The sequence below is a fragment of the Centroberyx gerrardi genome, chromosome 3 (genome assembly GCF_048128805.1).
Source record: "Centroberyx gerrardi isolate f3 chromosome 3, fCenGer3.hap1.cur.20231027, whole genome shotgun sequence".
Taxonomy (NCBI): Eukaryota; Metazoa; Chordata; class Actinopteri; order Beryciformes; family Berycidae; genus Centroberyx; species Centroberyx gerrardi.
The window spans coordinates 23,754,495-23,778,159 of record NC_135999.1 but is presented as its reverse complement, the minus strand read 5'-3'; the positions used below and the strand labels follow the sequence as shown (position 1 = coordinate 23,778,159).

At 40.4% G+C, this 23,665-nt stretch overlaps 3 protein-coding genes across 3 annotated transcripts; 1 reads left to right on the top strand and 2 right to left on the bottom strand.

Annotated features, from left to right (window-relative positions):
• Positions 1-1,093: 1,093 nt before the first annotated feature.
• Positions 1,094-13,161, top strand: LOC139924845 (phosphatidylinositol 5-phosphate 4-kinase type-2 beta-like). Its single transcript, XM_071916037.2, has 10 exons — positions 1,094-1,702; positions 5,160-5,257; positions 6,230-6,326; positions 6,783-6,935; positions 7,273-7,419; positions 8,286-8,324; positions 8,924-9,037; positions 10,442-10,703; positions 11,122-11,225; positions 11,899-13,161. The coding sequence occupies exons 1-10, from the start codon at positions 1,559-1,561 to the stop codon at positions 11,977-11,979; spliced, it is 1,239 nt and encodes a 412-aa protein (XP_071772138.1). The 5' UTR covers positions 1,094-1,558; the 3' UTR covers positions 11,980-13,161.
• Positions 13,162-14,096: 935 nt separating this feature from the next.
• On the bottom strand, positions 14,097-17,683 carry psmb3 (proteasome 20S subunit beta 3). The gene is made up of 6 exons (XM_071916057.2): positions 17,552-17,683; positions 16,302-16,486; positions 15,760-15,867; positions 15,075-15,252; positions 14,376-14,470; positions 14,097-14,270 (listed from the first exon to the last, which is right to left on the bottom strand). Exons 1-6 carry the CDS (start codon positions 17,552-17,554, stop codon positions 14,222-14,224), a joined length of 618 nt encoding a protein of 205 aa, XP_071772158.1. The 5' UTR covers positions 17,555-17,683; the 3' UTR covers positions 14,097-14,221.
• Positions 17,684-18,349: 666 nt separating this feature from the next.
• On the bottom strand, positions 18,350-22,380 carry cwc25 (CWC25 spliceosome associated protein). Its single transcript, XM_071916071.2, has 9 exons — positions 22,238-22,380; positions 21,304-21,476; positions 20,951-21,187; positions 20,752-20,821; positions 20,495-20,646; positions 20,223-20,295; positions 19,891-20,075; positions 19,285-19,452; positions 18,350-18,904 (listed from the first exon to the last, which is right to left on the bottom strand). The coding sequence occupies exons 1-9, from the start codon at positions 22,253-22,255 to the stop codon at positions 18,790-18,792; spliced, it is 1,191 nt and encodes a 396-aa protein (XP_071772172.1). The 5' UTR covers positions 22,256-22,380; the 3' UTR covers positions 18,350-18,789.
• Between the last annotated feature and the right edge of the window lie 1,285 nt (positions 22,381-23,665).

Below are 23,665 nucleotides of genomic sequence, written 5' to 3'. Positions count from 1 at the left end.
CTTAATGGACACTGTGACAGCAATCTTGGTGATTTCCAGGAGATATGGGGTCATTTTCTGGTTCAGAGCTGTCAGCACTACTATTAAATAAAACTAATTTGGGTGAAAAGGCTAAAAATAAACAGTGTGAGTCCACACAGTGAGTGTACGAATCATTGTCAGTGGAGCAACTTTGAGTATCTCTTGATCACAGATCAGAGTTTTGATTTGGGTTCACAGTGATGAGTGAACTGTCCTAGGTTAACAGTAAAAGTTTAACAATAAGACATGCATCCTGATTTGATGTTTATATTTACATGATAAGATATCACCCACAGACAGAGTTGTCTTATGCATTATAAACCTCTCTCATGATTGACCCAGAAATAAGAATGAAGTTTAATTACCTTTGATTTCCTCATTGGACTGATTTACTCATTTGCACTGCAGGGCGCCACATCTCACCACTTTTGCATGTCATTAGAAATCTTGATGATTGACAGGGTAAGAAAAATCTAGTTCATGCAGTTCATCTTTGGTTGTGAACCTTGAACTTCCCAAAGTGGATTCACTAGTATTTCACTCCCTGGATGGTGCATTGTTTTGATCACTGTTATCTCCCCTCTCCCAAAGTCGTATAGGCACAGAGGGTCATTCCTATGCTGGAATGCGGTAAATCATAAATATAGAAGTTTGTTCCTACACTGTACAACAAATGAATATTTGTATTTCTTTATTGTATCCTCACTTACCTATCTTTCTTAATGTCATTTTACTGGACAAATTATGTATTTTTTGTGAAACACATTGAATTTGCCTTGTGTGTGAATTTGCCATGCTATATAAATAGTTTGCCTTGCCTTGCCACTTACAAAATAGACACTTCTATGCTAAATCATAGCTACAAATACTAATTTCATCAAATGGGATTCCCTGGTCCAGCCAGTGATCTAATCCTTAATTATTTGAGGGTGCTTGGCATGAAAAGAAAGTTTGGGAACCCCTGCCTGCGTGTGGAATAGAATGTTAATACTTGTAGTTCCGCTGTCAGCCGGTTGGGGGCGCACTTGACTGCGAAGTGCAACACGGACGCCATCTTGAGGAGACCCCAAACGCTGGTTGGTGGTGACTGACAACAATCTCAGGCGCATCATAATGGGATTACTTAGTTGCAAATAAAACGGCCTCAAATCGTTTTCCGGGGGGGTTTGCAGGCCGATACGAGGACGGAGAGGAGTTGCTCGGCAAGTGTTCACCGCTCCGGTTTGAAGAAGGAGGGAAAGGCGGACTCAGTGAAGCCTGATGGCCGGCTAGCTAGCTCTCCTCTCCGCCAGCTGGTCTCCGGACTCAACCGTGGCCTGCTCGGGAGGAAGGGTGGTGACGGCGCAAAATGCACCACCGCTGACTCCCAACGAGAGACACTGTTTGATTCAGAGACACCGCAAGTTGGACGACGAGCACGATGCACTTATAATTTTTTTACGCTCTCTAACTTCTAATTTCTTTGTCTTGAGGCTTTGCCGTTAGCTCGAACGACAGTGAGCGCTGTCTTGCGTTGCCTGAATTCCCAGCCAGAGACATGTCATCCAACTGTACCAGCGTAGCGCCTGTGAGCGCTAGCAAAACGAAGACGAAAAAGAAACATTTTATAGGACAGAAAGTGAAATTATTCCGTGCGAGCGAGCCTATTCTCAGCGTTTTAATGTGGGGTGTCAACCATACGGTAAATAACCCATCCATGTTCATGTTCACTAACGAGCGGTTTGTTTATCCCCCTGCCTGCTGTTTTGATTTAGCTCGAGTTAGCTAGCTAGCTTGTTAGCCAGCTGCCTTCTTCATCTATCAAGCCAACTTTGAAGCTTTCCATCCGCCATGTAGCTAGTTTAGTTCGTGGATGTTCGCCAAGTACTTAGTAGTCTGCTTTGACAGAAATCTGCTGGCTGACTCCACGCCGGGCTAACCCTTTGCATACAATTTGTAGCTAGCGGCAGCTGCCTGGATAGCCGCGGGTTGGTGTGTCAGAAGCGTGGGTTTACAGGGATGTAATGTGCATCTGTGAAGCCCTCTGCAGCTGTGAAAATGATTACCAAACTCTGCATGTTTAAATCGGATTATTCATCCGATCGTTAACAATCTACCATCACAAATCACGGATGGTGGAGTCTCTGAATGTGGAGGCAAGTCGTGAGCCGCCTCTGCTGTAGTGCAGGCATGGGAGGGGTGTGACAGCCAGAGCAGAGAGCAGCAACTTGCAGCGATCTGGCTCCACAACTGCAGACCAGACAGCCTGCCTGCCTGTCTATTGTTAACAGACACACCGCCGTGCAGCCGTCTCGTCACCAGATGCAATAAACTTGACCCGAGATTTCATTTGCAGCTTCTTTACTCAGTGCATGTGCATCCGTGATTCTCTGCAATTTAATGCCACACACATCATTATCCTATAAATAGATCAGAAAACATATCGCGTTCATTTTTGGCTGAGCGTTGTATGCCTATGAAAAGCAGGTTGAAGGGCAGATTCCACAGTGTTCATGGAGCAGTTTTGCACCAACAGCATGCTAATTTGAAATGCAGCTTTTTGATGTTTGTCAGTGGACCCCCCCACCCCACCCCCCTAAATATCCCTTTCCCCCAATATCTGTTTGATTGACACTGGAGAATCAGCCTCTCTACAGTGACAGAGTATGTCCAAGTGTAATATCTTTTGATCCACTCTGTCAGGTCAAGTTTATTCATGTGAATGTGAATCCAGCTGACAGTGTTGTGTACATTATGGCTTTAATAATAGAGTCAGATGTGAGGTGTTTCCAGGTCCTTTCATTTGGTTCCCACTCCTACTGTCTTGTCCTTGTCTTCTTTTCTGTTGACTTGCTGATGGCTTGAGTCCATTACCATCCCATCTGGAGCACCATTATCAAATGACAGCACATTAACTGGGCAGTAAACTGACTTTTTCATCCACTGGCCAGAGTGGCTGATGGGTTCATAAATTCTCCAGACACTCACTGTTGTACCAGCCAAACATGACTCTTATTTTTAATCGGAAAGAACCCAACGATGATTGTTGATTAGTTAATTGCCAAAGTTGCTGGTAGAGTCAATATAACAGCCACAGCAAGTTTAACAACATTACACTGGTGGCTGGTGTTAATTTACGGGGCTGGAAATTAGTTTGTGTACACCCAACTTTGTGCTTGCATTTCCCTGTATTAAACTTCCATGCTCATGTCTGCGAGAAATAATGTGTGAACCACAAACGACACCTGACAGACAGGCAGACAGCACTAAGCCTGTTAATCTTAAAAGAGAAATGACACAGTGTGAATGGAATGCATAAAACCAAGGAATTAACAAACCAATTATGAATTATGGTAATCATCGCAACGTACATTACGTGGATGAACAGTGGCAGTGGGTGTGTGGGCACGGCCTGGTGATTTGAGGTGTGGGTGGTAAGCAGATCCAAGACATCAAACAGACTTCTCTTCAAAGCCCTCTTCTTTTAGTCATAAGATGTGTCTGCATTTTTAATAATGCCCTAGTTGTGATGCCGGAGCGCTTCACTTCCACACATTGTCACTTGGTGTTTGTGTCATTAACACCACTTTTATTTGATGCTGTTAGCCCTCAGAAACCACCGAGGCTATCAAGTTATCTGACTTTTGATGTCAGCAAATAGTTGCCTCTTCAAATCTATGAGGGTTTCACGTTGAGAGAATGTCTATTTCACTGTGCTGGAATGCCAATTAACCTCTTCAGTGACTATAAATGACTTAGCCTGACTCTATTATGAAGCCGAGCCTGGGTCTGATGACATTGTTGAAGGATGCAATGTGTTTAAGAGAGAAACCTGTAGTTAGAAAAACCTAAAAAGTTGACTTTTTCAAAACGTTTTCATTTTATATCACACATACTATGAGTTCATTAAGTTATTTGATTCCGCTGTAATGGTGACAGGTGAAGTAATCCACCAACATTGGTCTCCCCAGGCAACAGTTGCATGACTTGATTGGTTTCATTTTGAAAACCTCATCTAAAAGTTATACCTGTAATGTGCAAAATACAACCATGTGGGTTTAAATCATATTTTTTTATGTCTGGTTATAAATCTCCACTGTTTTGCAATTATTTATATTGACAATCTGGGAGAAAAAAAAGCGATGAAAAGTGATAATGTCAGAAGTTGACCGTTCATGAACTCATTTGCATGTGTGCTTGCTAAAAAGCGAAGCTGCTTTTCCAAAATGAAATGTTGCTAAAAGCTGTCTTGAGCACAAACGCACAGATATAACAGCATCATACTCTGATTGTATTAAAGGGATTGTCCAACAATGAAACATCATCAGCAACTTTCAGAACCTATTACTGAATTTACATAAAGCACTGCCAGGACTGTGTACTGTTTGTTTGTTACTCTTCAAAGTGTTTATATCTGTTATTTTCCCCCCACATAGTCCCTTAAATGTTGATTTCCTCAGTTTTTCCCTTCAGCTCTCCCCTGGGTTGCATTTTATCTTTTTGAATCTCACCATATCTTTTTCCCCCGAATTCTTGCTGTTTGGCTGTTTACTTGCCATAAATCTACAAGGAGCTTTTTCTGAAATCAATCAGTGTGAGCTTCTGCTCTGGATGTGTTTCAGCAGATAAGATCAGTGTCGGGGGACTTAGCGAGAGGAACTGTCAGCTTGTTCTTTGGTCCCAAAGTTAATGATTGTTGCTGGTAAATACACTCAGAGATTTAGTGTTTGGTGGGATCTATTGGGGTCACACGAAGCAACTATTGCATTTTTTTTTGGCTGAATATTGCAGTATGAGTTGTGATAGATGTGGATAGAGCTTTTTCATTATGTTCTTTTTCAGCACTTGTAATATTTGAGGGTGAAGATGAGATGTTTATACTTACAGTTTACTCGATTTTAATATAATGAAAGATCAAGTTCAAAGTACAGTTGATGTATTTGCCTGGGACTGCACAACACTAGAATACATTGTTGAGGAGACGTTTATCTCCACTAAAGAAATCACAGCCTCTTCCTCTTCTTGCAATTTTGATTTCTTATTTTTTCCAATGGATTGTGCAGCCCCAGGCTCTGATAGTGTGAAGATCAGCCTTTTCACTTTGCCTTCCTCAGTCTCTATTCTGATCTCTTCTCTCTTTCTCACCCCCTCTCCTTCAGATCAACGAGTTAAGTAACGTGCCTGTACCAGTAATGCTGATGCCAGATGACTTTAAAGCCTACAGTAAGATCAAAGTGGACAACCACCTATTTAACAAGTAGGTACATTTAAGCTTACGCACTGTCTGCTACCCTGTTAATTACTCTTTACACCCATTAAACCCCGTCAGAATACAAAAGCAAAAACAGCCTTTGTGAATCCATCTGAATGGAGTAAATCTACTCAAGGTTTGCTGTATCAGTTCGAACAATCGGCGTGCAGAATGTCAAAACAGAGATATTATTACAGGGTCAGGTTGTATTCACACACAGGTTGTTGTCACAGCGCCCACTGAGCACGTAACTGAGCAGCTTTGCAATGCAAATAATCCTCATGACAAAGTAGCTGTGCTCTAGCGTAGGCCTGTAACAGAGTGGTGTTTTCTGTAAGGCTGTAAGGTTCAGAGCAGCGCCTGGCACTAATTATCTGCACTTGCCAGACACAAGGAAGAAGAGAGACTGTCCCTAATGGAGAGTCAAAATTAACCTTATGTGCAGCTTTCATAAAACATCCATATACTTTTGAGATTTGCACAGATTTGTCTTTCTTCTGTATGTTGTTTAATCAACCAAACAAAATCAGTTGTGGATGAAAATTGTGTAATTTCCCCTAGCTGACATTTCACAAGACCTGTTTTAAATGTTTGTAATGCTGAATTTAAATGAGATTGTCAATAGAACTGCCTAATGTTGAGGTTTGCCTTGCTGTTCCCTGCACTGTTGATTCCCTTATCATTTAACAGGCAGCACCTCATTATATGATGAGCAGAATAACAAATGCATTTCTAAAAGGAGCTGATGGCTGTAAATGTCACCCCTTCACTGTGTTATTGTCTGTGCATGATGCACATTAAGATCCAAACAATAGTTAAAGTAAAACCCCAACAATAAGCAAGCAAACATCATGCCAACAAACTTCAATATCAGTCAATATTCTGCTGCATTTCCATCAGGCTGTAGCTTCATTAAGCCTCCTATTGATCCTGTTTGTTGTACTGACCGTCTGTGACTCTCTCTCTCTCCCCTCTCAGAGAAAACCTGCCTAGTCGCTTTAAGTTCAAAGAGTACTGTCCAATGGTGTTTCGAAACCTGAGGGAGCGGTTCTGCATCGATGACCAGGACTACCAGGTGAGGCGGGCTCTCCACTAGGTAAACACTTGGGTAGGAAGATGACAAAAAATTTAATGATGAATCAGTGGAGTTAAAAATTATTTGAAGCAGAAAGAGCTGGTCTCTCTCTTTTATAAAGGATCTTGAGGCAAAGTAGATGTCTTTGCTTTGTTTAGGCTAGATCCCTGATTCTGCTGTTTCTGCCTTTTAGTGCTCATATAGTCATATAGTCAGTAGTTTTACTTTGCACTTTTTGTGAATTTGATTGTATTTTCTCTTGCATACATAGATGTTTGTCTGCAGCACCTTTTTGTTTGTCATTGACGCTGCTTTCTAGGCCAGGTCTCTCGTTGAAAAACAGATTTTTAAGCTCATTGCTACTCCCTGTTTAAATTATGTTTAAATAAATGGAGCCTAGAGGGAAGATGTTTTGTAATCTTTGTGTGTTTGTGCCTTTTGTTTGTCCCGGACCAGAACTCTCTGACGAGGAGCGCCCCGCTGAACAGTGACTCCCAGGGTCGCTTCGGCAACCGCTTCCTCTCCAGCTACGACCACCGCTTCGTAATCAAGACCGTGTCCAGCGAAGACATCGCCGAGATGCACAACATCCTAAAGAAATACCACCAGGTAGGGGCCCGCCCATCACCACAAGCACACACACACACACACACACATGCACACTCACCCACATATACATGTACAGATATGGCTTTGCTAAACCACGTCTCTAGTGACATTTTCCCAAAGAGCAGCGTGTGCTCTTCAACTGAAAAATTTAAATCTCAAGTTAGACAGGCATGAAAATGATGCAGTGCTGCTACAGTGATAAGACTGCAGAACTCCGCCGTGTCAGATTCTGCTGTTAATCAGTCTCCATGTTGTATATTTGATTCCTCACTCCCACACTTAAGCACCGTCTCCATTCCCTCTGCACTTGTTCCTCTCCTCCCCCGGCTCTCTGCAGTTCATAGTGGAGTGTCATGGCAGCACGCTGCTCCCCCAGTTCCTGGGCATGTACAGGCTAACGGTGGACGGCGTGGAGACGTACATGGTGGTGACCCGGAATGTATTCAGCCATCGCCTCACTGTGCACCGCAAGTATGACCTGAAGGTGGGATGTGTTTTTACTTCAAATATGTGACAAAAGTACACGTATCGCTTTGCGAAATGTGACAAAATTGTCGCTGCTGGAGACATTCTCTGTGTTTTTAGCAACTTTGTTACCATCAGTTAAAGAAAAATCTGTTTGGTTGGCTCTCCATTGTAATCTATAAACACCAGAAGCACTTTTCCCTCTGTTACTTTTGCTTTTCACTTGACTGTTAGAACATCACACGTCTTCAATAAAGGCAGGAGTGAAGAAATATTAGCTAAATAATACAGGTATAGAAATATTAAAAGCGTATAAATATATAGTACTGATTAGTCTAAACACAGCTCAGGAACGTTTTCATCCAGGTTGTATCTTATGATAGAGACGGTAGATGGGAGGTGATTTAAATTCCTAGTCTGACTCACTGAGAACAGCTGATGTACTGAGAAACTGTAAATTAGCCTTTTAGTTACAGCTCAGGCTGTTTTTGTTCAGAAAGAATGAGAAAAAAAGGTAACAAATGCATGTCAATGAACTTGAAAAGGGAAGATCTTATAATCTCATGCTACAGATTTCATCTACAAATGGCTAAGAATTCTGGGTTTGTGCTGAAGCTTAGTTCGGTTTCTAATTCCCTGCCAGTAACTGTGAATACTGTGCGCTGACTGCACACTTCTTGACTCCCCAGAATATCCTTTATAGCATATGCCTCTTTGCCTGCCAAATATTCTCTAGAGAAAACAACTCTTGCTTTCTAATATTGACAGTTTAAAAAAAACTTGCTGTCTAAGGAGAAAACAGATAATATGCTAAAAGTGCCTCTGATTTCTCCTCAGCTGCTTTCAATTAGTTCTATTTATACTCTTATTTTTCCTCATATTTAGGGTTCTACTGTCTCAAGGGAAGCCAGCGACAAAGAGAAGGTACGTTTCATTTCTGTGTGTGTTGATCGCTGTTGACATGAGAGGACAAAAATAACTGCCCTGTGTTGATCCCAGGAACAGTGCTGTCAAATTACAGCTAAATAAAGTAGATATAAGTGCATAGATGTACTCCAGACTGAGATTTTGACTGCAGTATCTTTTGCACTGCCTTCTTGCTCTCTGTATAGTCAGTTGTGCTTGAGTGTTTGCATGTACTAAACTCTGTAAGATGTCAATAGTTACAAGCAATGATTTAAAGAAATACAGTCACAGGAGATGCTTGACAGACATTTTTAGGCCAAGTGTGAACATACAAAGATGTGATCTCATTAAATCCAATAATTAGAATGAATCTCAAAAATCACATTGAAATGACGGAGCACAGAAGTCAACAAGACAAATTCTTGTAGATGTATTGTACTTGTCAATTAAAGTGATTCTAATTCTGAATAATCGTCAAGGTCGTATATTGAGGAATTAGAATGGCAGAAATTCAGTAAAGGAGAACATTTTTCATAAAGATGAATAAAATGACACTTAGAAGCCCATGAGCTGCATATTAATGAAATAAGACCTGAAAACTGTTTCTCTGTCCTCAGGCTAAGGAACTCCCCACCTTTAAAGACAACGACTTCCTGAATGAAGGCCAGAAGCTGCAGATAGGAGACGACAACAAGAAGTACTTCTTGGAGAAGTTAAAGCGTGATGTAGAGGTAAGAAACACGTCGGGAGCTTCTGCAGTTTGCTGTTTAGTTAGATTTAAGAATTGATCACGTTTAAAGCATGGCTAGGTCTGGCTGCTAGCTACACTGCAGACCCTTTAAGCCCCTACGAGTCAGAGTGCAGGCCAGGATCCTCGAGCCGGGCCCGTCTGCAGTCTAAACTCCAGACTGAAGGTGTTGCGCTTTTCCCATCAGGGCCTCTAGACTGAAATGCCCTGCCTGAGGAACTTGGGTTTGTTCAGGGATCATCTTTTTTTTTAAATGTCTTAAAACTTGTCTAAAATCACGTCTAAAAACTTTTATTGACTCTATTGACTTATGCAACATTTAATCTTGTGTTTATGTTTTTATTTATTTTTCAAAAAGTTTCATTACTATAATATGACTCTGGGCTGGGCAATAATTCAATATTATCGTTTATCGTTTCTCAGTGTAATCCTATTGTGATGATATGATGATATTGTATTATCTTGATACACAATTCTGTTGTCTAAATTGATGACAACAAGCAAATTATATTTAAAAACTGACAAAATTAGGTATGAAACATTGTAGAGAATATTATTTGAAAAATTCAGTTTTGTTTGAAATCACATTTAACTTTGCCATGCGGTTCAATGCAATGGACATCAATTTGATTATTTAACGTGATTTTGCATACATAAGCCAAATGATATATACACTCACCGGCCACTTCATTAGGTACATCTGTTCAATTGATTGTTAACACAAATATCTAATCAGCCAATCACGTGGCAGCAACTGAATGCATTTAGGCATGCAGACATGGTCAAGACGATCTGCTGAACTTCAAACCAAGCATCAGAATGGGGAAGAAAGGTGATTTAAGTGACTTTGAACGTGGCATGGTTGTTGGTGCCAGACGGGCTGGTTTGAGTAATTCAGAAACGATTCAGAAGCTGATCTACTGGGATTTTCACGCACAACCATCTCTAGGGTTTACAGAGAATGGTCCGAAAAAGAGAAAATATCCAGTGAGCGGCAGCTCTCTGGGCGAAAATGCCTTGTTGATGGCAGAGGTCAGAGGAGAACGGCCAGACTGGTTCGAGCTGATAGAAAGGCAACAGTAACTCAGATAACCTCTTTACAACTGTGGTGAGCAGAAAAGCATCTCAGAATGCAACACGTCCGACCTTGAGGCAGATGTCACTTTGGTAGCCAGTTGACACTGAGCTGAAAGCTGATACCTACCCAGTATTAGTAAGGTGTACCTAATGAAGTGGCCGGTGAGTGTACATATATATATATATCCTGATGATTATCTTGATTTTGATTTCAGCCATATCTCCCAGCCCTACATGACCAGAATGTGTAGATGGGCTCATTATAGTGACACCCGACAAGCTAATGCTTACTGTGTGTGTGTTTTGTCAGTTCCTGGCCACGCTGAAGATCATGGACTACAGCCTCCTGGTGGGCATCCATGATGTGGACCGAGCGGAGCAGGAGGAGATGGACGTGGAGGGCGCAGGAGACGAGGAGGAGTACGAGAATGACGGGATGGGCGGAGGCGCGCTCACCGGTTCGTTCGGCACCCCTCCCGACAGCCCCGGGAACCCCCTCAACTTCGGCGGATTCTTCGGCCCCGGAGAGTTCGACCCCTCTGTGGACGTCTACGCAATCAAGAGCCACGACAGTAAGCAGCGTCTTTAACACTCCTCTGATACACTGACCTGAACGCACCCTTGCGTAAAGTGTAGACACACGTTTAGTTGACTGGTTGTCTGTTGGAAAAGTGTGAAAGAGGAAATGATAGATATATAACCTCTATTTTTCATCTTTGTTTATCACTACATTTACATTAAATAGTCATTTTTAGCTGACACTCGGCAGTAGAATAAACTTAAATTCCTGCATCGCCAACATTAGAAACACTGAAAAGTAAAAGCCACAGACAACAGATGCAACAATGTGTGTCAGTATAATATTTATGCTTAATAGAGAAGTGCTAAGTAAAGAAATAAGAGGCAGGCAGTGTTTGTCATTGTCTCTCCAGGTGAAAGTGAAACCTCCTGACGTTTTATCCTCATGCTGTATCTTGCTCCTTGTTTTAGGTGCTGTGAAGAAGGAGGTATACTTCATGGCCATCATCGACATCCTCACGCACTATGACGCTAAGAAAAAAGCTGCACATGCTGCCAAAACTGTGAAACACGGGGTGAGTGTCGAGATGATTCAACAACCTGTGGCTGCAGCTGAAAAAGGATAGAACATCCTGTATTGTTGTGATTTGACTTGTTTCAGCAGTCTTGTTTTAATGGAAGGAATCAGATTTTTTAAGATGTGCATTGGGGTGCAAGTGTCCCTGGAACAGAATTTAAACCATGTAACACAAAAACTCTATGAAAACTAAATAATGTGTTGCGCTAATTATATATATATACATGTATATATATTTTTTTAAACATTTTTATTTGGAAGTCAGAAAGCATTTACAGGTAGACATCTTTCCATTTTTTTCCATCTTTCATCCCTTAGAACATAGAAGATCAAAAAGAATTTGCACACTATAAAGGTAAAAAAAAAAACACTATAAAGGTGAAAAAAAAAAAGTGAAAAAAATGAAAGTGCACAAACCAGTGTCACCATGTAATACGTTTTGGCATTTTTTACATCAGCTGGCCTCGTTTTTTTTATCTTTATAGTGTGCAAATTCTTATTGATCTTCTATGCTCTGAATTTATGCACCTGAGACATTTTTAGTTTTTTTTGGACTTGATAAAAATAGCGCAGTTACCTATCCCTCAGAACATCTCATGAACACAAACTAAAGGGAAAATTTAAATAAATTGCTCTTAATATATTCTCTTTGTGCTTTTCCCCCCCCTCAGGCGGGGGCTGAGATCTCGACGGTGAACCCAGAGCAGTACTCCAAAAGATTCTTCGAGTTCATGTCCAATATCTTGTCATAGACTCATCTCTCCCAGTCCAGCCAGTCACATCCTGTCATAGATCTATCAAATCCCACCCCACTTCTTTCTCTTACCCCCCAGCCCCCCGCCTGCCCCACCAACCCAAACCCCTGGTGTCCTCCCACGGCCGGGACAACAGACTTTAGACAGAAAGGAAGGATGAACGGGAACGAGGCTGTTACACTGTCTCACAGAGAGAGGGCGCTGGACTCTATTGAAAAAGCAACGTGCCCCATCCCTCCTTTCCCCTACTCCCTCCTCTACTATCCTCTGCCCAGCCCCCCCCCCCCCCCCCCCCTCCTCCTCCGCCTGCCTCCACAGTGTAAGCGTCTTACAAGGAAAAACTTGTGATACCCTCATTGAATTTGGAATAGTCTGACAAATCTCCCTGTCCCACTTTTCTGCCTCCCTCCTCCTCCTCCTCACGCCAGCACGGGAACTGTCTCACTAATGCCTTGAACGAGTGTGTCAGCTTCAGCAGTTAAAAAGAGTCTGTTAGTACAGTCTGTTCGGTTTCCGTTCATGTTGTTGTTGTTCTTATTATTTTTTTTATTAGACACGCAAGTACACACACACACAGACACGCAGATGTATACACCCACACACACACACTCGCACAGATGCAGAATGATCGGATCGCATGACAAACTCTTCGACAGTCGCCATCAGGCTTTTCTCTCTCAACAACAACAACAAAAAATGTAAAAGAATCACCGCTGACAGAAACAAATTGGAACGACAACAGGGGATAAACACATTAATATATAATGGTTTATTAAGTAAATGAATGCAATATCAAAAATGCATGGCTGATATGTACATGAGACTCCACCAGTAAGTTGAAACATCAAACCACTGAACTTAGCATCTGAGTGTTACGACTAAAAAAAAAAAAAAAAAAATTGGTGTTTTGAATGTTACGTTGCCATATTGTTTTTGAATATTTTTGAAATTTTAACCGTGAGCTTGGTGGAGGTCGGTCTAAGAAAAAAAAATTCACATAAAAAGGGGAATTCTACAGCAAATACTTGTTTTATTACCATAAGAATCATTTTTATATCTTGTTTACATTAATGTAGCAATTTTGTGTTTGTATACAGTATTGTTTTGTTACCAACAGACATTAGAAAAAAAAAGTTACTTGAAAATGATTCATTGCATATTAAAGGGAGTTTTATCTTGTTTTTGCTCTGGGGCTGCATTTATTTCTTCATTGACTCATGCTTGATTGATATTGCATGTGTCTATCTACTGAAATGACAGCCTGAGGTTTAGTGCTTAACTAGGCAGATGTACTGTGTGATGATGAACTAGGCAGATGTAATGTGCTGATAATGAATTTCCTTCAGACTGTCCTTCATTATTTTGTCTTTTAGTCAATTATTCTAGCTCTTTATCTTTAATCCTTTCCCACCTTGCCTGCATCATATTCTGGTGAAGATCTGTAAAGAAAACAAATCTATCTTTCACCTCCACATGATGGTGCATACTGAAGGCTGCAGGATTATTGGCTAAAAAATCTTAGTAAAGGAAAGACTGCAAAACATACATCTAATGTAGTAGATCTATAGGTGAAAATAGGAGTGTCAGTGCTTCCCACTGAAGATTTAACCTTTATTTGACCAGGCAAGTCAGCTAAGAACAAATTCTTATTTACAATGACTAATACCAACTCTGCTCGGATTTTTTTTCTAAATCTGGTCTTTCAGGATTTGCTACATCAAAATATCGCCACGAATCCTACCGCAGTGATTTTGAAAACGGCAACTGTAATGAAATGGCTCTCTGCACCCTGACATAACATTAGTGGTCTGACGGGTGACTAGTGCCCAGTGTAATGCAAGGCATGCTGGGAAAGTATCTACACAATTTCAGTAAAATTGTGCATAATCCAGGCTGTTATGGAATATACAGGCATGGTTAAGCGTGTTTATGTCCGTTAACCCTGCTGGTGTCACCTTACTTTAAGAAAAGACCAGACATTTTTTCTAAAGCAATTGCATTCTCTTGCCAACTATACTGTAGTATCTTGGCGTCTTGGATTCAAACCTACAACTCAGCTTCACACTACATGCAAAATTTGACTTCTTCCGTCAAAAACAGAACACGAGTCAAGCTCCTTGTTTAAACCTATGTTTATTTATTGAACAATATCAATAAGAAAAAAAAGACAGTACAAGCATTGTTTATTATTTTTATACAAAAAGTGTGTGTTGGTGAAGTCTGGTGCTGCAAGCGGGCTCTAGTCCATCCTGGCCTTCAGGGTTCGTGTGGTAATCTTGTCTTTCTCACTGCCAGAGAAAACACCAGGTTGTCAAACATTACAAATCTAAACCAAACTTGAGAGATTTTCTGTACCATTTGGCCATATATTGGCATTTTATCGCTGTACTTACATGACGTGTACGACGACTCCCATGCCAGACACGGCATCCCTATCAACTGCATTCAGCATCGCCTGGGAGATGGTCTCAAACAGGTCCTCGGGTTCCTGCACGTCAGAAAGATTTCTCAGGTAATTAGTCATAAATCTCAAGCTGAGGCTGGAATACTGTTGGGAAAAATGATCAAAACCTTCCTAGCTATACAGATGACAGTCCATTTCCTTAACTTTTCCCTTCATTTTTTCTTTAATATCCAATTTTACCAATGTTACAGCAGTGCACAATAGCATAAAAATACACGATGAATCCATAATTATCAAACAATACATTTTGCATTCTTTCACACTTTCAATACTGCATTCTTCAAAGGTCGTGAAGTTCAAATGTTAATCGCATGTTAACCTGGCTTTAGTTATGGAGCACAGTTTGTAAATAGGCAAGTGAAACATATTCCAACCCCAAAAAAAGGAAAACCAAACCATTTAACCTCTTTCACATGTGCACCATAAGCCATTACATTTACATGCACACAGAAAAATAAGTTTCTCATTATTTCAGATATTGTAAACAGGATATGATGTTTACAATATTAGGGGAATACTGTTGTGCATGTAAACTTAGTCAATGTCATGACGAAACCCCCAGTTAAGCCCACAGCAAGCAACCAACTTAAATATGAGAACATGACCTCATACTTCACACACAACTTACCATGTCCGGCTCCCACAAAGATTCACACATGCCGTACATCTGCTCCGAGCAAGTGCCGCTCACAACGAAGTCTTCTGTCACCATGGGGCAGCCAATCAAATCCAGGGAGCAGATGAACGGTTCCAAGGTTTTGGGATCAAGTCCGGCGATCACAGGCTCGATGTAGTACGGCCCAAACCTGATGAGAGCAACACACATCAACCATGTCAGCTCTTACCTTTCACATAATTATTTTTACTTATGTATATTGTTGCATGTTGTCTGTCCACAACTTTTAGAGTTGTCATGATGCTGCTACAATGTTGATCAGGTCTTTCTTAAGAGAGGAGATAATGTCATTGGAATATCTGTATATGTGTATGTCCTGTCTTTATGAATTTCCTTTGGCTAGATCGTTATGAAAAACTTGAACTATGTTTTAGAATAATGTTTTAAATAATTTGTAATGCATGGGAAAAAAGGCAAGATATTTTGTTTGTGTGATATCTCAGTTTGCTGAATCTTTTTCTTTTTTTATTTATGATGTTGTACACCCATGTAACTACTTGGTAGTGTCATGTAAGTCCATATAGGCTTGGCAATAAACGAATCAATCAATCATATGTGCTTGTTCTGGAATAATACTTCACCAGATCAGAACCACATCATCATGAATTTCTTCTGTAGCCAAGTTCAGTAAACTCACCTCCTCTCGTACAACAGGTTGGACACCATGCTCATGAAGGTCTTGGGCTTGATCTGGCGACCCTCCTTCAGCTCATACAGGTTCAGTCTGAATTTCAGCCTCTGGGATCTACGCACAATACAAAACCAGCCAATTACTATCAATGTCAGAGACTAGCTACCTGTAGATCGTTCCTGGGTTCATACACATTTTACATTTGATAATATCATACTTTTCCAAACCTTCATTTATAAACACTGCAAATGTAACTCATCATTTCACAACTTTGAATGTAGGCTAATAACATTACGAATAGTTAGTGGCATACACAGCCTCTCTCCACCGGGATAAGCTTATAACAATGTGGTGATGAATTTCTCATAATTTACAGTTTGTCTACATCAATACTATTTAAGATTGGAAAATTGTCAAAATAATTTTCCATCTATTCCAGAGCTGCACAGGAAACCTGTCATTCACACATCCACTGTTGAAAGAAAGAGTTACTTTTCCAGTTTTAGAGAGAAAGACACGGAGGCCAAGGCCTAGTTAGACACACTCACACTGTCTGCACATCAGTGGCCAGGCCAGCCAGCCCGATGTACAGCCTCTCTCCCATGGGGAAGATCTTCTGGAAGTCTGTGGTGACCATCTGAGCCTGAATGCCAAATCTCCGGTCTGAAGCTATCGCCACACAGTTCTTCCCCCGCATGGCCATGACGGCCCCACCATTATAGGACATAATAGACTGGATGAGGAAGGAGAAAGTGGTATGTCAGACACTAGCCAACTATGGAAGATACAGAGGATTCACAGTTCAGCAGTCTGAGGCAGAGAGGAGATATGAACCTCGGCAGTGGAGAGAAGTTTTTTGGTACAGTGGCTCAGCAGCAAAAGTTTCTACATGTTATTAAAGACCACTTTGTAAACTATGGCTAGGTTGAATCTTCAAATCTAATAATTCTAAAGAGGGATGGACTGTTTGCATCACATTTTTATGAAGAGGCTTTTTTATAATTATATTTGTCTGTTTGGCAGTTGATGTATTTTTTACTTTATTGTTGTTGCTGTAGTTGTGTTTTTAATCCATACTACATTATTTGTATTTCTACTCTATGCTTTTATTATTTGTTAAGCACTTTGTATCAATGTTTTGAAAGGCGTTATATAAATAAAGTTTATTGATATTTTATTACTGCGCTGACAGCTATTACTGAGGTTGAATTAAAGCTCAAAGTTATAGCTGCTTGTCATCTTAATGCTGACAGAATAACATCCAGTTGCCAACTGTGTTACGATTATCTTGAGCTAACCACTGACTTGAGCAAGTTGACAACGGTTATTAACACAAATTGAGTTAGAAAAGTGTAAAAGCTAACGTTAGCTACATTAGCGAAATGCCATGGAAGTTAGGCTAGTTCGGCCAGGAGTACTCTGATTCAAGATACAACGTTAGCTATCAGGCGGCTAGTTAGCTAACGTTACATATCCATCTTCCTCTTCTCTGGTATAGTTCCTAAGCAACCTTAGCTACAACTCTGTTCTTACATAGCTGAAAACATTATTAAGAAGACTAAGGTTCACCGAGGAAATGGTGATAACTTGTAAAAATCTACATTATTTTCTATAAAACCAACTTAAGCTGAGCATGATGCAGGTGTCTGGGTGAGTTGGCTAACAACGTTAGCTAACATTAGCTTAGCTAAGCACTAGCAATCGTTACCTTTGTTAACTCTAGCTTTAAAAGCCATTTTACAAGAAAATCCCACGCTACACCAGGCAAATAACATTTTCTTCTGTATGATATTCTTACCATTGTGGCCGCGTTGAGTTATATTCCTATCACTTGGAAACCAGCTAACCCCTTTGGCTGTTAATATGAATGGTTGCTAGCTTCCTACAGTGACTACACGATTTAGGAACACAGAAATCTGACTAACGTGACTCAACTACGTCATGATCTGCTTAACGGCAATTGGCTTGATGAACAGTTGTCGGTGTCAGGCGCTGCTGCCATTGGAGGAAGGGGCCGGCGGCGTGCCGATCTGTGCATAGTTTGGTTGAGGCGTGTTAAAGCGAAATCAAAACTGGGGAAAAAGAGAGAGGCCGGTCTAAAACTGGATTGTCACTACATAGCTCAGTTGAACTGCAACGAGGGGATGGGTTTTCGGGTGATGTGAAACAGATTTGAAAAGGTATTTTCTACAGTGAATAAAATCCTCACCATAACCCCACCATAAACCGCTTGGTGCCGTGCACGAAATGTATGGTAAGCGCTCATGTCACATCTGGAACTATTCTACTGATGCCAAGCTGAATGTTTTTTTGAGCTTTTGCTTGCAGGTGAGCTTTATTTTACTGTAGCTCTAACGGTTCTGAAGGTTTTCTATATTCCCATAAAATCACTCTGGGTGTCTTCTGTCACCTTTCCCATCCTCTGTGTCAGTGGAGCTGTACACCAGTTTGACTTAAATACACTTAATACACTTGTGTTTTCTAACATACTTAAGTGTTCTGTGGCATAGGAAAACCTTTAACCCACCCTTACCCAGTGATGTGGTCACAACCTTCTTCTCATATTTGGCTTGTTTAAGAAATCCCAACGCAAATAAAGGAGGTAATGTGTTTTAATACAATTCCTATTCACTTACAGGAGTACACTGAATCACAAGTGTATATTACAAAAACATTTGAGATAAAAGCGGAACCTATTAATGAAAAAAACAATATACTATACAAAGTTCAGATCATATGAACGTTAAAGGGACTTTATATGAAATGACTAGGAGGGACCGGCCATCACAGACCCTTTGCATTTGTCAGAACTATAAATTATGTTCCTTTTGCATCTGCTTTTCAAAATAAAAACAAACACCTCTGGAGCCACATGTTTCCCTGTTAAACTCAGGACTGAATCCTGCCACAGCACCCATCCTTCTGTCTCAATATTTTAAAGACAAATATACAGACTGGGAGGGGAGTGGATTGCACTCTCTCTCACAAGTCTTTTCTACCAGTTCATATATGTAGTTTGGTAAATGTGTTCTGTCTTCATCTCTTCATGAAGTTCTTCTCCAGGGAGGCTGGGGTCCGCTGTATGGAGTGGATGTTCCTCTTCACTCTGTCCTCCAACGAAGAGCTGGAAGCGCTCTCCAGCTTCATGTTGCTGCAGGAAGGAAAGGTGAGCGTTAGTGAAAATGAAAATTAAGCATGTCATACCAGAGATGTTATGAGGAACATTAAGAAGTAAGATTTTCTTTTTCTTTCTTTTTTCACATGTTCCAAAAAAGAAAGAACAAGAAAAATAAAATAAGAAATAGAGTACGGGCTATCTTTCCTTATTTCAGGAATATCCATATTAGCTGACGCACCAAAAATAAACATCAGAATCCTGTTTTTTTGTGACTCTATGTTTGATTTAAAAGTAATGGGAGATGTGTGTCCAGCAGAAACCTCACATTCTAACAGAGAACAAAAAAAACCCAAACTAAATCTTAAAATTTCGTCTCTGATTATCTGCATGTCTCTATGTTACCCAGAACTTACTGGATGAAGCCAGCATGGCGGTCATGCTTGGTACTTTGTTCCCGCTGCTTCTCCTGCTCATCTTGTCTCTTGTATCTTTTTACATTATCCTCCCGCTCCTCCTCTCTCTGCTTGGCAAAGCCCATCATCTCCTGCCTCTTCCGCTCCAGCTCTTCAGCAGAGAGTTGCCTACAAATAGACAGGAAGACATTAGGGTGAAACAGAATGAAATCGATTCAATGATTATACAAGTAGATCTGGCGATATGGTTGAAATCAATATCCCAATACAGATTTTTTTCAATATCGATATATATCACAATAAGGCTCACGTATGCAAAATCACATGTTAATTAATGTTCATCCCATTGAACCGAATAGTAATGTTAGGTGTGATGTCAAACAAACCTGACATTTTCAAATAATATTCCTTAAAATGTTTTATACCTCATTTTGTCAGAGATTTTAAACAAAATTTGCTTGTTATCATCAATTTAGATGGCAGAAGTGTGTGTCACAATGTCCCACAATCACCATATCATCACGATATGAGTCCAATTAAAGATGATAATATTGAAATTTCGCCCAGCCCTAATACAAGTTCAATGTTAACTCTGTGGACTCTTACTTGGATCTGTGGTTGTTCTGTCGGTGGTAACGCTCCTTCTGTGGACTGGGAGCTCGTTGCTGGACCTTCCTGTCGGTTCTGTGTGAGGAGTGGTTCTCGCTGTTGTTCCTGTGAGGCGATCGGGAGCGGCTCCGCTCGTGGCGTCCTGAGTGAGCAGAGGACTGGTGATGTCTTCCAGCAGCGACCTGAGAGGAGATTTCACTGTTAGGACTTGGTAGTGTGCTGTTCTAGTGGGAGTTGAGCAACTGAAACTGCAGGATGCATCTGCATTACATGTACATGTGATTAAGATATCAGTGGTATTATCAGACGCTGGTTTGCTGCTCTCTTACCTGTAGCCCATAGCCTGAAACATGGTGAGAATGAGATTTGGCGCCGGATGAAGATTCATCCTTTGAATGTGACCTGAGAATAGATGATAGACCCAAATTACAAACTGCTTTCACATGAATGAGAGACGTTAACCTAAATTAAGCTAGATGTCTCTTAGACCCCATTTACACCTGGCATTGGCATGCGTCTTGGGTGATCGGATTGTAATCGGACAGCGCTTAACCACATAAAAATGCAGTTGTAAATGGATTGTAGTCCGATAGTCAAATACCTGTATTTTTTGTCGTTTTCCTCCTCTGAGCTCGAACTTGTGCTCCTTCTCTTATGCTTCTTCTCCTTTCTCCGCTCTTTGTCTCCCTTCTTCTCCTTCTTTTCCTTCTTCCTCTTCTTTTTCTTGTCTTTCTTTTCAAGATTCTGGCGCAGCTGTGAGAGAACAGATTGATGTTTAGCCAACCAAAACAAGGTCTAAAAATTGCTGTCAATGTCAACACATATAAACACTTCAAAACAGTTACACAATCATTTTACCATTTCTTTGATTTTCTTCATCTTCACTGGATTAGTCAAGACTTCTCTCTTTTTTTCCTCCTCCCGTTTCCTTAAGAAAAAAACAAAACATAAATTAGATGATTTGCACAGGGACGGAACATAATCAAATTCTCTGGCCTACGCATGACTGTAACAGGATTCAGGAAGCGTACAAATTACAAGAAGGAACATGACTAACCTGATTTCAAACAGGGGGTCTTCCCTAATCTTGGCGGCCAGGTCGAGGTTGGAGGCAGGGGTGGTAGGGTTGAAGATGGAGCCAGGCAGGAGGCCGGTTTGGGCGGATGGACCGCTCTCAGGCTCCTCAAACTGCTCGGTGATCTGCTTGTCGATGGGACGTCCCAGCAGATACTCATCCCTGGACACCTGACCACTGGGGCCCTGGTACATCCAGTCCAGACGGTCATCCTTTTTCCTGTCAAAAAAGTACAAAAATCAGCTGTTAAAACATGACTTGCTGACTACTTTTTTGTATCACTCATAACAAACTGGCAGAAACAAAAACTCTTGACAATGTGAGGGTGAACTAACTTGAGAGCCCCGGTTTCCTGCGCGAATTTAGTTATTTCTTCTCGAGCTCGTTCCTCTCTCAGCTCTTTCTGGAGCTCCTCAATCTTCTTCCGTTCAGCTTCGTATTTCTGCTCAGCCTTCCATACACGCTCGATATTTTTCATAGTCTGGGGGTGCCAGCTCTTTTTCAAGTTCTGGTAAAAGAGGAGGGAAAACATTAAGTCATTTTTAAAAAGTACTTCATTCATAAGCAACTATCAGGTACATGATATTGATCATTTCCCATATAACTGACTTTAGTGTACAACTTCAGCTAACTTTAATGGGTTTGATGGTTTTAATCTGGCAATGTTATAATGTATCATCTTAGAAAATCTGACTCCCTCTAATGTATTTATTTATTTGAACAAAATTAGCCCAGCCATAATTCAGGCAGGCAGAGTCAGTATACAAGTCAGCTAGCCAACATTAGCTAAGAAAGCTAATTACACAAAATCTGTCAGTTTAATGTTTCCTTGCTTATCGGCAACGGTATACACCTGCTAAAGTATGGCTTGAGACCTGTTATTAATCGTTAGGATATTCTGGTAAATTCGGCATATAGATGATTAACTAAGCATCACTTTATTTCAATAAAATCTAAACTTTTAGAATTGATTCTCACTTCTCGTTACTGGTCCGCACAGTGTTACGTTCGCGTTATATTCGAGTAAGAATGTTGGAATAACAGGAGAACCAAGTTCAAATAAGCGATGCTTGTTATATTGTGTGTACGCCGAATTGAAGAGTACCTCTTAACACTTTGGAAGAGGGTTAGGGTCATGATCTACCAGGAGTATACCGGTGCCGATAAGCAAGACATGTTTATATTACCAGATTTTGAATAGAGTTTGGTACTGTTCTCTCCATAACAGAGAGTGGCACGTATCGGTGCTAAGCTAGCTCATCAACTTACGAGATCGCCGCCTCCCATCTTGAAATCGTCGTTTTAGTCCAACACAAGAAATGGAAATGGACAAATCTGTCCTACCAATACAATATATATACACTTGTCGAATTAAAACTGGATCGACCCAAGTTCAGCTAAAAATGGAGACTAGCCAGCCAGCGAGAGTTGTGTGTTTGTGTGTTATGTATTTCCTGTTATATGATTCATTTTCCGCTTCCGGGCTCTTGCTGCCTTCAGGTGCTCCGACTTTCGACTACTGAAGTCATAAATGGGCCATCCAAGTGTTTTTAGTCTGATTTAATAACAAAACCCTGTAACAAAGTATGTGTTTTGGTAGCTGTTATTTCATTTTAGAAACCAAGGGTCACTGAGATACTTTATGTTGCAGTGGCAGAATTAGGAGGAGAAATTTGCATTATTCATGAGTTTAAAGTCAAAAGTTGTTGTGCGTTTGTTCTCCTGGACTTGTTAGGGCGCGAGTAATGATATAGGACATTGTAGCAATATAAAGAAACGTGAAGAAATGTATGACAGCTAAAAGTTAATTGCTAATTGCACACACACACACACACACACACACACACACACACACACACACACATATGAGAAGAGAGACAAAAGCCATGAATTATAAAATATTATTATTATTGGTATTATTAGTATTATAGTGTAGAACAATGTTTTTTTTAATATAACATTTTTCTGTCAATTGTCATATATGATATATTATATATATTATGAATGAGTTCAATAAGAAAAATGAGTGGTCTACACAATCAGATATATATTAATACAATATTAATGTAATTCTTGCATCTGGAATAATGATTCAGTTCAGTTGGGGACAGCGTCAGGGACAGCGTGACACGCAACAGGGACCGGATGCTTACTTCAAGTGCTGTCGGAAATATCGGTATTACAAGTTTAAGCATATGAACGGTCCAACAAAGTGGTAAACAGGACAGGGAAAGTGGGACCTTTCCATGATAATCAAGTTGCTGAGATGTGACGATTAGGCGGCAGAAAGCATCAAATCTATGTCAACAAATGATGGTAAAGGAGATGTATTTAATTATTATATGATATTAATTGGCATTCTATGAAAATAATTTGTATATTTGTATAACTCTATTTTCACTCTTTACTTAATGCATCTGTATGTCATTATGGTCCTCCTGATCTTAATAATCCTTTAAATAAAGATTTGACATGGAAACACAGAATATTTATTTTTATTTCATAAAGGACATGAATAGATTAAATGCAATGATATTTAAATTAAAATGTTTTAAAACTTATTTTATTACATTTTCCACAGCTAAAACATTTTACTACAGCAACCAATGAAAAACGGTTTCCAATCTTGTCCTATTGACCAACATAAAAGTAAACATAATAAGCCTATCTATAATAATGACAACCATAGAAATAATA

Coding starts and splice junctions, on each gene's coding strand:
- LOC139924845 (XM_071916037.2), top strand. CDS start 1,559: ATGTCATCCAACTGTACCAGCGTAGCGCCTGTGAGCGCTAGCAAAACG. Junction 1,703..5,159: donor TGTGGGGTGTCAACCATACG/GTAAATAACCCA, acceptor CCTCTCCTTCAG/ATCAACGAGTTAAGTAACGT. Junction 5,258..6,229: donor GACAACCACCTATTTAACAA/GTAGGTACATTT, acceptor CTCCCCTCTCAG/AGAAAACCTGCCTAGTCGCT.
- psmb3 (XM_071916057.2), bottom strand. Junction 15,868..16,301: donor GCCACTGATGTGCAGACAGT/GTGAGTGTGTCT, acceptor TATTGTGCGTAG/ATCCCAGAGGCTGAAATTCA. Junction 15,253..15,759: donor AACCTGTTGTACGAGAGGAG/GTGAGTTTACTG, acceptor TGCTCTCATCAG/GTTTGGGCCGTACTACATCG.
- cwc25 (XM_071916071.2), bottom strand. Junction 21,188..21,303: donor CAGGAAACCGGGGCTCTCAA/GTTAGTTCACCC, acceptor CTTTTTTGACAG/GAAAAAGGATGACCGTCTGG. Junction 20,296..20,494: donor GAAAACGACAAAAAATACAG/GTATTTGACTAT, acceptor ATCTATTCTCAG/GTCACATTCAAAGGATGAAT.